The following is a 13,443-nucleotide window of genomic DNA, read 5'->3' as shown; positions in this document are numbered from 1 at the left end:
GCTGGAATTGGGTATGTCTAGTTTAATGAAGAGAAGGACCAGGGGGGACAGGATAGCAGCATTCCAATGCTTAAGTGCTTCCCCCCAAAAGAGGGGGAGTCAAGCTATTATCCAAAGCACCTGACAGCAGGATAAGAGACTAATCAAGGAGAGAAGCAACCTAGAACTAAAGAAAAATTTCCTGTTAACCAGTGGAATAGAAGTTGCCTCCAGAAGTTGTGGGTGCTCCATCCCTGAAGGTTTTTACCAAGAGATTGGACAGCCATTTGTCTAGAATGGACGAGGGCAGGGGTAGGCAACCTTGGCTCTTTTATGACTCGTGGACTTCAACTCCCATAATTCCTGAGTCAGTTGAAGTCCACAAGTCATAAAAGAGCCAAGGTTGCCTACCCCTGGACTCGGGTCTCTTGTTAGAACAGGGGGTTGGACTAGAAGACCTCCAAGGTCCCTTCCAACTCTGATGATGTTCTATGTTTGAAACTATTTCAAGAACGACACACAAAATACTGAAAATCAGTTGGATAGTTTATGGGCAGGCACCATCTAAAAGGAAGCAGAAGGGTAAATTTTCGCATTTCGGGAACGAGGGCTGCAAAATAGAGTGAGGACAGCATCGGAAAGCAGCCAGTTTGGGCTTTTGTGGAAGAGATGAAGGTGCAGATCAGTTGAGTAGGAAGTGGGACAGTGTTGCTCAGACCTTCTGTAAACAACATAACAGCCACTACAATCCTTTGGCTTCCATCAAAACATTGCAATGTCTGAGTTTCCCAGCCCACGTAAACATAAAATAACGCTATTAAAATAATTAGGTTAAAATGTTATGCTTGCAAACAAACTGATTACCATCTAGAATGCAGCACCTCAGATACATAAGGAGTTGCCAAAGCCCAGGGGACAGCAGATCCCGAGAAGAATGGGAAAAATTACAGAGATCTCACGATGGGAATGGATAAACGGGTCCTCAACTGTGGCAACTTTAAGACTTGGGGACTTCAACTCCCAGAATTCCTCAGCCGGCAAAGCCGGCTGAGGAATTCTGGGAATTGAAGTCCCCAAGTCTTAAAGCTGCCACGGTTGAGGACCACTGGATGGAAACCTCACCAAGTCATCCCTGCAATTATTAATTGGCACATTAGACTGAAGAACAAACAGAAGAAAAACGTTTATAAGAGCTCAATATTTCGGTCACTTCAATTGTGGATTTGCAAAAACACTTTTGCTGGGTGCACCTTACACCTTTAGACGTTTTATTTATTCATTCATTCAATATCTCCGGTTGCCCCTTTCCGGGACTCTGGCATCGGCTGACAGTTCGAAAATGTATTGCAATTAAAAACACGACAAACTTTTTAAAAAAACCGTAATGACAGCAAAAAGCAATAAAAACAACAGAAGCGTCCAAATTAAGTGACCGCGCTGGGATAAACGCCCAGCTTCCTGCCCCTAGGAACGCGGGTCAAAGGGGTGACCGTTTCATGGGGTGGTTCGGTGATTAGACGCGCAACACCCACAATAATTGGGCCAGGAGGCAGCAAGAATTCGGACAAGCGGCGTTTCGGAGGTCAGGCCGGGGCTCGGTCGGGCCCTCCCGGGGCGCAATTAGGGGCGGCTCCATGGGAGTGCCGGGCGCCTGACTCACGGAGGAAGCCGGCCGGGAGGCCACAATTAGCGGGCCCGCCAGGAGGCGGCTGACGTGGACACCCCCGCGGCGGTCAGGCGGCCCCCGAGCTCCCTGCCGAGCCGGCCGGGATACCTGGCCAGCCAGCCACGGGGCGGGAGTGGCTCCCTCGCCGGGGCTGCTCAGCCAGCCCGGCTTTTCCAGGGCCAAATCCTGCCGAGCTACGCCAGCCGCAGGACCAGGCTGGGCGGTGGGAAAGGAGGTGCACTGCGCTTCGCGCAGCCCTGCGCCCCATCCAGAGGAGCGCCCCGGTGGACGGGGGGCGGGCTGGGAGGGGGAAGCCCCGTCCGATGCCCGGCAAGCAGCGCTTCCTCTCCTGCTCCCGGCGTGGGAAAATGGGCGGAGGTCCCGGGAAGGCCAAGCGTGGGTGGGAGGAGGCTGGCATGTGCCCCCCCCCCCCACGGGGCCTCCGCCGCTTAACTGCCCTTTTAACGGAGGAGAGGCCGCGCCAGGCTCCCTTGTAAAGCTTATCTCTAGCCGGCTCTTGGCGGGTGTGGTGTGTGTTTGCAGTGTCAACACGCTGGAAGGAAATCCCCGGGTGTGTCCCTCGGGGGGGGGGCGCATCAGGCCTTTCCAGCCCCACACTGAGACGCCCCGATTGTCCCAAAATGCACCCCTGAAAAGAGTGGGTGGCTTCTCTTTCGAACCCAGCCCTCCTGGGAAGAAAGGGAGCAGAGAGAAAAGAGAGGGGTGCAGAACACACACACACACACACACACACACACCCCAGAGAGAAGGTGTGGGGTGTGGACGCTCCCCCAGTTCCTTCTCTGCCGGCTCCTCCTTTGGCATTGTAATGTTGTGTGTGCCTGTTTAATGCAGGCAGCTGAGGAGGTCCTCCGGCACCTGTGTCGATCAGGTGGGAGCTTGGCTTGGAGGGGCCTCACCTGTTCCAAGCTTAGAAGGTGCCAAAGCCAGCGGTCGCAGGCCAAGCCCAGAGCTGCCGAGGCCGTCCTGCTCCGGCCACCTTCCTCCGGGGCCCCCCGCAGCAGCAGCCCTGCCCTTCCTGCCCTGCCCCCAGGCGGTCTTCCCCAGCGAAGAAGGGCAGTGCCAACCCATCTGGAGCAAAGGCAGCTTCCCAAAGACGCAACTTTTGCAGCTACAAAGACTAGAAACCTGCCAGACACCAATTTTCTCACTGGGTGCTCCACGCACTGCTTTTGCTGATGAAGTTCAAGTCCCATTAAACTGAACGCCTTGCATGCAGAACGGTCATTTCAAGGGCAGGATCTGGGGGGGTTCAGTTCCCCCAAAAGGCTTAGAACCCCACCAAAGAACACCTGGCTACGTATGGCTGATGAGTCCAGGTCACGTCCAGCTGCCCAAGGGGCCAATACGCCATCCCCGATCTGACATTCTGGCTGCTGCTGCTGCACCCCTCAATTCTCCCTCCCATAAAACACCCAAGCAAAATCCCCTCTGCACGGCTGCACCAGTGGCAGAGTTATGTTACACACCACCCCAACACTCCTTATTAGGGATCTGGAAGTACCTGGCTCGCTTTCTAGGTCACACCATCTGCGCTAGAAGGAGGGGGGGTTTGCTCTCATTACGTTACAGCACTGATAATGTTTCCTAGTTTGGTAGTGAAAGGTCTGTAAAAAAACCACCCAGCTCAGAAAGCCCCTAGGAGCCCACAGTTCCTGGTTTATTCGCCGGTCAGACGTGGCCCCCTTCATCAGCTTCCTCTCTGGGAAATGTTGCTGGCAGAACGGGGAGACAGGAGAGGCCTGTGGGGGGAAGCGGAGGGTGCCGGACACCCCTGGGCAGAAGTGGGGTGGGAGGATTGATCCCGGCTATCCGCTGCTGATGGCTAAAAGCCACGGCGGGGGAGAATGGAGGCTGGCGCCCCTGCCCAGCCCACGATGCTGGTTGTCAGGCGCAGCAGCTGTCCCAAAGGAGGCAGAGACACTGACAAGAACCTGTAGGGTTTTTTTACAAATATATTTTGCATCTATATTTACAGCAGACAAGGTAGTCAGGCACATCCCTACACCATAAATAAATGATCAGGTAAATCACAGAACATCATACAGAGCACACAGAAGGGAAAAAGGCCACAAGGGGGGGGGGGGAAACTACCCCCACAGCAGCCAATCACAGCCCAGATTGCCTGGCTCAGGAGCCAGCCCTCTCCAATCAACTGCCACTGGGTGTGCTGGCCCAGGGCACTCTTTACTGGGCCGGCTACTAAAGTTAAATATCCCAACACTGAGGCTGGCGATTTCTTCCCGGCTTTCTTGATAGGGAAGATATTGCCTTTTTTAAAAATTACTAATCCTATAATTGCTGTGCTTAAGTGTCACCGGCTGTTCTTTCAACTTGCCTCAGCCGCAAGGCTTGTCTGTCGAAACCTGCAGCAAAGGGGTGTGTGTGTGTGTGTGTGTGTGAGGTCAGCCCCCTCCTCCCTGGTCTTTGGGGTCCCACCAGGAGAAGGAGCAGGGGAGCCTGCCTGCTGGAAGAAGAGTTCAGCTCGAGTCAATTTTGCCCCCTGCTGAGGTTCACCTGTCTGGCTATAGTGCTGTGTGCAGGTTTCTTTAGGCCAGGGCTTTTCAACCTTTTCACTCATTGTGCCACTTTTAGGATACGGCAACATCCGAGGACCACCAGTCGCCTAGCAAGGTGTCAAAAATTTGATGACCAAAAAAGGAAAAAAAAAAAGGAAAAAAGTGATAAAGTACAGGTAGTCCTCGACTTACAACAGTTCGCTTAGTGACTGTTCGAAGTTACAATGGCACTGAAAAAAGTGCCCCCCCAAGCCACAGCCCAGCAAGACACCTGCCTGCCCACCCGGCGGCTCTCTTCCTCCTGTCTGAGGTTTCCATTGTTGTGAGCATTTCTGTTGAGGATTGGCAGTGGGGGTGGGGTGGGGGGGTGTTTGGTTTTATTCCCCCCGTCTGCTGGGTGGTTGCAGCAGGTTTTGGTCACTTCACATGACCCTGGGACACTGTGACCGTCCTAAATATGAATCAGTTGCCAAGCATCTGAATGTAAATCACAAGACCCTGGAGAGGCTGCAACATTCCAGCTGATCGGAGCTTCTTCTGGGCCCAGCTGGAGCCTGGCATTGATCCTGGCGCTTCCGCTGAGCCCTGACAGCCCTGCAGCTCCAGCCGTCTCTCGCTCAGGCTTGTGCGGTGCTGCCACCGGCTCAGCTCATTCCCCTCCCCCGCTACCCCTTTTCTAGGATGGTCGCGTACCACCTGCCAGGTGCCAATGTACCACAAGTGGTACCCGTACCACTGGTTGAAAAGCCCTGCTTTAGGCTCACAGGCCTCCTTCTCTGCACCTCTCCCGTCTCCCCTTTCCGAATTTTGATTCTTTTGCCAACCGGCGCCTGGCAGGGGCAAAGTGATTGCAGTGCAGAATGGGGCCTTGAGAGCAGGTGGGACTCCGGGGCTCCTGGGGCTGAGCCCCCCCCCTCTCTTTCCCAGCTGCGAATTCAGGGCCAGCCCATCAGAGCAGCAGTTGGTCCTTTTGGTTCAGCTCCTGCAGCTCCTGGGCTGTGGGTTTCAGGGGGGAAAAGACAGCGTAGGAGAGATCCTGTCAGACGCGAAGAAAAAGGGGGCAGTGCTCAGACTTCCAAAAAACCCACAAAAACCAAGCAAAGTGAAGCTAAGCTAAGCAAAAGAAAGGAAGTGAGAGAGAGAAAAAAAGGAAGGATGGGGTCCTGAACTCTTTTCACCCCCTGAAGCTACAGTGTTTGACCCATGTGTCATTCCTGTAGAAACTTTGCATCTTCCCTCTCTGGTCCCTGTCTGTGCTTGGCTTGCATGGCCCGGGGACAGCGGGGTCTGTATCGAGCCCTGCAGGCTGTCTATAGAGTGAGAGTGGATAAGGCCCCCTCCCCCCCCCCCAGCACCAGGCCCTTCTTGACTTGGATGCTGCACACTGAGGTCCCAGAGGAGATCAGCCTTTTGTGCCACCCGGTTGCAAAGATGTTTACTCAAGAGATTGAACAAAGAGCACCAGGAAGCGCCTTCCTGCACACAAAGGATGGGGGGGGGACTTCTTTCCAGCAGGGCCACCCCTCCCGCCTCCTGGCCCCGCTGAAATCTTAAAGCTTTGGGGCCCTGAGAGCTCAGGATGGCAAGGGGTGCCCACGGGCCTTAAGAGTGCCACCAATTAAGAACACCCCAGACATGATCTGCTCAAACGCAATAAACTATTAATATTTGAGGCCCTTCAGTTTCTTGGAAACAATTCAAGTTTTACTGAAACATCCAGTTCTATACATGCCTGATGCAGGATGTGTAATCTGTGTGGTGAGATTTTTATCTTGGGAGGCTGACAACATTTGGATAAATAGTTACGAAAGTCAAGTTGCACTTGATTTGATGGGGGGAGGGGGGGAGGAAGGGTTGCCAATTGCCCAGCCCAAAGTCTGCACCGGCCCTTCATAGCCAACTTCACCCAGATGCGGACCAGGCCACAGGGCCATCGTCCACTCTCCCCCCCCACATGTCCACCCCCAGCCTGATCTCATGTCAGTCTCGACTGTTTTCATGCAGCCCTTCCCAGGAGGACCGAGAGGAGAGGCTGACCAAGAGGTCCAGGCGCTTGGACAGAGAATGCCGGTGTCGCCTTGATGGCCCCCGTTGACCAGCGTCACACTACAGTATCTCCCATCCTCTGCTGAGTTTGGAGCCTGGAGTAGGTGACCGCTCTGGTGCCTGCAGTCTTGAAGACTCCCACGCCAGCCCCTCGGCCATCCCAGAATGCCCGGCTTGGTTTTGGAGGAGTAACTGCTCCCTCTCGCTCCAGCAGGGAGAGGCCCCAGACAGACGGTTTCCCATCCCTGGATCAAGGACTTCGGTCCAGCTGCAGGTCACGGTGGGTCCTTCCACGCCTGGTCACTCTTCCGGTTCCACCTCCGAGGACACCAGGAGTTGCAGTCCGACAGGCAAGTGGTCCGAGCAGGTGGCCAGCTGGGTGAAAAAGGAGACTTTCTCCAGCGTCTGCAAGTGAAGAAGGGACACGAGACAGGAAGGGCTGAGAGCAGCAGAGCAGTGGGCCCAGGAAGGGGCTGAGAGCGGAGAGTCAGTCTGAAGGGTTTGGCCCCAAATCTTGGAATAATTTCAGGCGGTCTTGAAGGCCGCCTAAACCAGGGGTAGGTCACCTTGGCTCTTTTATGACTCGTGGACTTCAACTCCCAGAATTCCTCAGCCAGCATGGCTCAGCTTGGAAACCTCTCCCTTTCCCCTCAGCATGGCTGGCTCAGGAATTCTGGGAGTTGAAGTCCACGAGTCGTAAAAGGGCCAAGGTGCCTACCCCTGGCCTAAACCAACCTTCTGCTCAGGGCAGATTCGGCACGTGGAGGCACCTTCCATCCATTTCCAGAGCCCTCTGTTTGCAGCCCCCTCCTCTTCTCTGGCACCACCTACTCCTAACATTCGCCAACCCTACCACTTTCCCCAGCTGCCCTGGCTGGAACCTCAGCAGCCCCCCAATCCCCCTGCAGCCGTTCCCCAGTGACCCCCCCTTCCCACTCTCCTTGGCACCTTCCAGGGAGCCCTTTGAAAGGGGAAAGACCATGGTGGGGAAGGGGGCTTCTTGCTTTGTTTCTCCTCCTTCTGGAAGGAGGGGCAATCTGCCCAGGAGGGATCACTGCTGTTATGGAGACCCCTCCACCCATTTCTGTCCCTTCTAGCCCCCCCCCCCAGGGCTTGTGGAGGTTGAGGGGATGGTGAGAACTAGCTAGCATTCATTGTCTCGGTCGTGGGGATGGAGGGAAGCTGGCAGAGTTGCTGGGAGGCTCTGCAGGCCGTGGGGACATTCTCGTTTAGGGCAAACTTTGACCAGGTTTACTACCTGTATCAAAATGCCCATTTGGGAGTTCACAGCAGATGCCAGCCTCCCCTTGGCTCAGAAAAGATGGTTGGGGGGGGGGTCACAGATCTGATTGCCCAAACCCCGAGGACCAGATCCACCAAGGGAGCACCTGGCTGGCCACAGGTGGAGGACCAGGAAATGCAAATGTTGCTGCACCTGCAGTCACCCGGAAGACGCTTTCCCAGGGCAGGAAGTCATAGCGATGAGAGAGCTTAATTGTGCTGCCAAGGAAATGCCAGGCGTGTCTGGCACAACACTTTCTTCACTGCAGGGCCAAGGCTGGCCCACGAGGACCGGCTACCTGGACTCCATCCTCATGAAGGGGGAAGGGGGCCTCTTCCTCACAGCCCACCCCTGATTCAGGTTGGCATAAATGAGTCTAGGGCCACAGCCACCTTACCTCTCTTAGTAAGGAGACTGGCCAGGCTTGGGGGGGGGCTGGATTCCTGGCCCTCTGTTCCCACCCACGCAGATCTTTGGCCAGGTCAAGCCCGGCAACCAAAATATCCCGGGAGGAGCAGAACTGGACGTCCAGCAGATGCCAGGCAACCCCCCTCCTGTCCTGGGCTGGGTCAGTGGGAGCGCGTGGTCTGAAGAGCACCCCGGGATGTGCTGAGCCCAGTTGGGTCCACTGGCAGACCGGGGGCCTCTGAGCAAGGAAAGACCCTCCAAGGTACCAGCCAACGCTGCCTCGTGGGAGGCGGGTTACTCTGTTGAACCGGTGCCCGGCGTTACCCTGGCTCAGGTGGGGCAAATGTCCCCCAGAGCGAGTGGGCTACAGGGGCGTCTTGGGACCCACAGAGAAAGCAACTCTCAAGCACACAAAGAGGGCAAAGGAAAAGGGTCCCCCCCGGCCCCCGAGAATTGGTGCCCTGCACAGGGAAGCAACTTTCGTGTCTTGCGAGGTGCCCGGAGAACCGCAGGGCGAGCAGAGCAGAGCAACCCCAGGAAGCCGCCTGGGCCCATTCCAGCAGGAGGTTCTCGCAAGGCTGCTTGTGGGCGCTGAAGGGCTGGCAAGAAGACTGGGCATCCTGCTCCTTGCCAGGCTCTGCCCCGCCACAAGCCCCAGGAGTCAGAGGCTGGAAGTCGGTGCCGATCCTGGGCAGGGAGGCCCCTCGGTGGGGCAGCCTTGGTGGGGCACTCCCCGCAGTGGCCTGGCTTACGGTCCCGGGGTCCACCTCCACACACCCTCTTCCCTCACCTGCTTTCCGCCCCTCCTTTTCCTTCCGCCCTCCGAGCGCTGTAGGGGCTCACCTGGTCCAGAGGCACGCAGCGGGGCATCGCGTGCCCAGATGGGCTGGCAGCTCCGGGGGCTTCTCATTTGGCATGAACCCTGGGAGGCCGTGGATCCAGCCCTCCTTGGCAGCCCCCAGTTACCCACCACCCCCATCTCTGCCACCCAACTCCCGACCAGTTCCCTCAACCCAGTCTTCCCACTCTGGGGACCTTTCCCCGGCCATTTTGGCCCAGCAGGAAGGCCTGTCCTGGCTTCCTCAACTGACCACAGGCTCTCGGGCCACTCACGGTCTTCAAGGGCACCGGGCCCGCATGTTGCCGGTAAAGAGTATAGTCAATGCGCCTCCCTTCGTGCCCGGTTGTCGAGAGGTTGGCGCTGCCATCGGCCTGGAGGGGGCCTGCCAGGTACTTCCTGCGCTCCTCCGGATTCTCCAGAGTCCTGGAAGGCAACGGAGAGTCTGTTGGGGGTTGGGCAGCCTTAAGAAGTCTAAGAAATAAATAAATAAATAAATTTTGGGAGGGACTAGAGGTCATCGAGTTCAACCTGCTGCAGGATGCAGTGGTGACTATTCAGGTTCCTCTTGAAGACATCTGGTGAGGGAGAACTCGCCATTCATGGGACAGGCTGTTCCACCGGCTAATGGCTCCCACGATTGGGAAGTTCTTTCTCATCTCTCACCTAATCCCCTCCCTTCTCATGGTTTCCACCCACTGGATCAGTCCTGCCCTTTGGGACTGTAGCATAGATATGGGGCAGCTCTCCAGGCCTTTGAAGGTCCATATCTTCCCTTTTTTGTCCCAGAGGCTGTGCCTGCCCCACATTCTTTCGGTCTTGGCAGCCCTTGCCCGCCCTGCCCCCCACCTCCATCCTCTGCCCTAGACTTGGGCCTCCCGTTTCTCCTACCTGGAGGCAGAGCAAGGTGCTCCCAGTCCAGCTGCCCCTGGCCAGCTCAGACCCCTTTCTTCCCCACGGAGCAGAGGCAGCCCCTCCCGGCCCCAGGCAGGCTTCACACAGAGGCCAGCCAGCTCCATCACGGGCGACTGGGCCATGCCAGGTGGGAAAGGTGGGCTTAAGGCCTCGATCAGATGTGGGAGAGGGCGAGGCGGGGTCTTGCCTCGGGCACCCACGTCCACGGGTGGGCCTTGGGACCCTCGCCCTCTCTCAGCCCCGGAAAGAGGCCAGCTTGGGCAAAGCCACCTTGGAAGCCCTGCCAGGGAAACTGAGGGGCACTGCCAGGCAGTTGCCAGGATTTGAACTTCCCTTGGGGTGGGGGAGGGGAGACAGACCGCGATTGGCTGCTGTCAGATCAGGCATGGCCTTCTCCCCCCTCCCCCCCGGAAAGGAGCCAACCTGGCAGGTCCTTCAAGGGGTCCCTTATTCCTGGCCCCAGAGATCCCGGGATGGCACCAGACCCTCACCTCCTCAGGTTCCCTGGGGTGGCCACAGCCTCATCGTAGATGCGCAGCGTGTTCATCAGCGTCCCTGTGAAGGGCAGGGGGAGGGGTCGCACTAGCCTCTCCTCAGCGTTGGGGCCCACCCGGCCCAGCCCCATCCCTCCAGTCGCCCCCTGGACCCAGCAGAAGGGAGCAGACCAGCTGGCCCAGGCGTGCTCCCGGGATCCGGCCCCAGAGGGGCCATTGGGGTGGGGGTCACCCACCGATGGCCCAAGGATGGTCCTTGCGAGGCCCGATGCGACAGGGGTCCGTGTACCGATTGAAGATCTCGTGGCCTTGTTCCATCCCGTCACCTAAGGAGAAAGCGGGGCCTGAGATAGCCACGCGAGGGGGGAGACCCCCCCGCCCCATTCCGTCCTCCGCACCTCCCGCCGGGAGACCCACCTGGAGAGCAGGTGTCGAAATTGAGGTCCCCACAGAAGAGGTCGAAGGCTACCACGTCCCCCGGCTGGGCGTGGCTGTCCTGGAAGAGCTGCATCCAGAGCAGGCAGAGGCTCAGCTGCTGGCACCGGATGGGCCCGTCGGCTGTGGGGAGGGGGACGGCAGCCGCGTTGGCCTCGGGGGACCTCGAACCCGGCAGGCTCAGCTCCGCACTCTGCCCCTGGCACGGCACCGCCAGGCCGGGTCCAGGGAGCCCCCTGGCTTGGGGGGCTGCCCAGCAGGCCAAGAGAGCCACAGGGCAGACACCCTCCCCCACTGTGCCCCCCTCGCTCCCTCCACAGCACGGAGTCCATTTCTCCGCTATCAGGCTTCCTCTGGCCTCAGAGGCTGATGGCCGTTGTGTTGGGAGAAGACACTGGACAGCCATCCCAGGATAGAGGTGGACCATAGAGATCATCTAGTCCAGGGGTAGGCAACCTTGTCTGGCTCAGGAATTCTGGGAGTTGAAGTCCACGAGTCATAAAAGAGCCAAGGTTGCCTACCCCTGATCTAGTCCAACGCAGCACTCCTCTGGCGAGGGACCATCCTGCCTCTATCCAGAACCCTCCAGGGAAGGGAAATGCAGTGCCAGTTGAGAGACTGCAGAGGTTTAGCACATCTGGCCTGGATCTCCTTCCTTCTACTTTGGACCAAGAAATTGACCCTCAGACATTCCCTGTTGTTCAGCCCTTCCTGCCTGGGTGGCCCCTGGGGCTCTCCGGATGCAACATTTCGTCCCTGGAAAGCTTCGCTTCTGCCCCAACCGTCCCTCTTCCCCCCTTGCCCCCCCTTACCTTCGGGGGCCTGCAGGTGGGTGCAGTTCAGGTATCCAATGACCCTTCGCCCTTGGCAAGCTCCCAGCTGCACCTGAGTGGACCAAGCAGGAGACTGAGCCTCTGTGGGTGGGTGGGTGGGGGGAGAAGCTTTTTGTGAGAGGAGCTGCCCGCTCAGGTTGGGGGGGACCACGGAGATACCCTTGACCTCTCTAGGGGCCACCAGTGGAAAGACCTTCAGGGGCCCCACTGTCAAGGTCATCGAGGGCCCCACGGATCATCAAGTAGGCCTCATGGCATCATAGCAGTCTGTGGTCCAAGGAACCTGCAGAAGGAGACCCCCCACCCTCTGCTTCAAGGGACAATATGGGCAGCAGGATAGTCAGTGGCTGCCAGGCAGCCTTTAAGCCCCACGGCTGAAGCCCCAGGGGTCCCACCCTGGCAAGAGGGCCACGTGGTGGCAGGGCCCCGCTCATGCCCCTCCATTGCCCAAGGAGGCCCCGGCTGGCTCACCTGCGCGCACAGCAGGCCCTTCGCAGCCAAGGCATCCTCGCCGCTGGCGTTGGAGTAGCAGTGGAACTCCACGGCCAAGAGGGGGTAGCGGCTGGCCAGGAAGAGCCCGCTGTTCAGCAGCTTCAGAGCAGGGCCGGCATGCAGGCCGTAGGTGCCCACGTCATAGACGATGTGTTCATATTGGGGCCCGAGGAACCGGCACAGGTGGGCAGAGGCCCGGGGGTCAAAGACCTCCTGCAGGCACACAATGTCCATATTCGGAGGGAAGCAGATGGAGATCTCCCGGAGCCCGTTGGCCTCTGCTGCCAGGGCCCCCACCTCCTCCATGAGGGGCAGCTCCATGGTTACCACAGAATCACCTGCGGGGTGGTTCAGGACACCGGCAGGGGGGCCCAGCAGCCCATTGGGGGCCCCAGCAGGGGCATAGGGGGTGGAGCACTGTGCCGCCTGCGCCAGAATCTGGCCGAGGTGCCTGGCCCGCCACTGGGTCCGCCAGAGGTTGCTGAACTTGGCCAGCCCCTCAGGGAGCAGGCAGACATTCCCGCTGAGGAGGCTGAGGGTCCTGGCCGGGCCGGGCAGTGCCCACAACTCGGGAGAAGCTCGGCCGGGTGTGTGCTGGTAGGCGAAGGGGCGCCGGGCACCCTGCAGGGGCAGCCAGAGCAGGAAGGCCAACAGCGAGATGGGGCTGTAGAACAGCAGCAGCAGCAGCAGCAGCGGCCCCCGGACCGCCACTTCCAGGGCGTGGGGCGCGCAGCCGGGCTGCTCCGCCGTGGTCCGCTGCAGGGCTAGCACCTCGTTGGTCAGCCAGTAGCCGGGGAACAGCAGGGCCCTCGCGATGGTGTCCAGGCCCCCCAGGATGCTGCTGGAGTACGGCGACTCCCGGAGGCCCATGGTGGGAGGACGGCGGCCGCAGCGGTGCCTGGAGATGCTGCCGCGGACGCCTCCGGTGCGCTCGGCTGCGGACAGGCTGCGGACAGGCGCTGCGCGGAGAGAGCTGGGCAGAGGGAGAGGGACGCGTGAGCTCAACAGGCAGCCCGGATTGCGGCTTCGTCCGCCGCGCAGTTGGAGCGGCTCGCCCGGCCTTTGGGAGGGAGCCGCAGGCCCGGGGGAGACAAAGGTCCGAAATCCTCGCTCCGCGCTCGCCGCTGCGCCCTTCGGGCTCCACCCGCCGACGCACCTGAGCCACCCGGCCGCACTAAGCGCCGCCTGCCTCTCGCCGCGGCATTCGGCGCGGGAAGCGCTGCCGGAGGGGCTCGGAGCTGCGGGGGGGAAGGAACGGCGGGTCCCCTCTCCTCGGGCGGAGGGTCCGCGGCAAGGCGGGACAAGGGGGTTTGGGGCGGCAAGGGGGGGGGAGGTTCCGGGGGCAGCCGGACTGGGGCGCGCGGCGCGGACGGTCCTGCCTGGCTCGGCTGCCGGCATCAGAGCGGCCCGGTGCCGCTTCGCTCGAGGCTGCAGCCGCCCTGCCCTTCCCCTCCTGGACCCCGAGGAGCGGCGCGGAAGGGGCTGAGATGCTGCCACGGAACGCTTCGCCCCCAG

At 59.3% G+C, this 13,443-nt stretch overlaps 1 protein-coding gene across 1 annotated transcript; it reads right to left on the bottom strand.

Annotated features, from left to right (window-relative positions):
- Positions 1–6,531: 6,531 nt before the first annotated feature.
- On the bottom strand, positions 6,532–12,798 carry SMPD5 (sphingomyelin phosphodiesterase 5). The gene is made up of 7 exons (XM_029285671.1): positions 11,908–12,798; positions 11,416–11,488; positions 10,586–10,726; positions 10,405–10,494; positions 10,166–10,229; positions 9,035–9,185; positions 6,532–6,636 (listed from the first exon to the last, which is right to left on the bottom strand). Exons 1-7 carry the CDS (start codon positions 12,796–12,798, stop codon positions 6,532–6,534), a joined length of 1,515 nt encoding a protein of 504 aa, XP_029141504.1.
- Positions 12,799–13,443: the final 645 nt, after the last annotated feature.

The sequence above is a fragment of the Protobothrops mucrosquamatus genome, unplaced genomic scaffold (assembly GCF_001527695.2).
Source record: "Protobothrops mucrosquamatus isolate PMUCROS unplaced genomic scaffold, P.Mucros_1.0 scaffold2057, whole genome shotgun sequence".
Classification (NCBI taxonomy): Eukaryota; Metazoa; Chordata; class Lepidosauria; order Squamata; family Viperidae; genus Protobothrops; species Protobothrops mucrosquamatus.
Note: the sequence above shows the minus strand (reverse complement) of the source record. Positions and strands in the feature narration are given on the sequence as shown.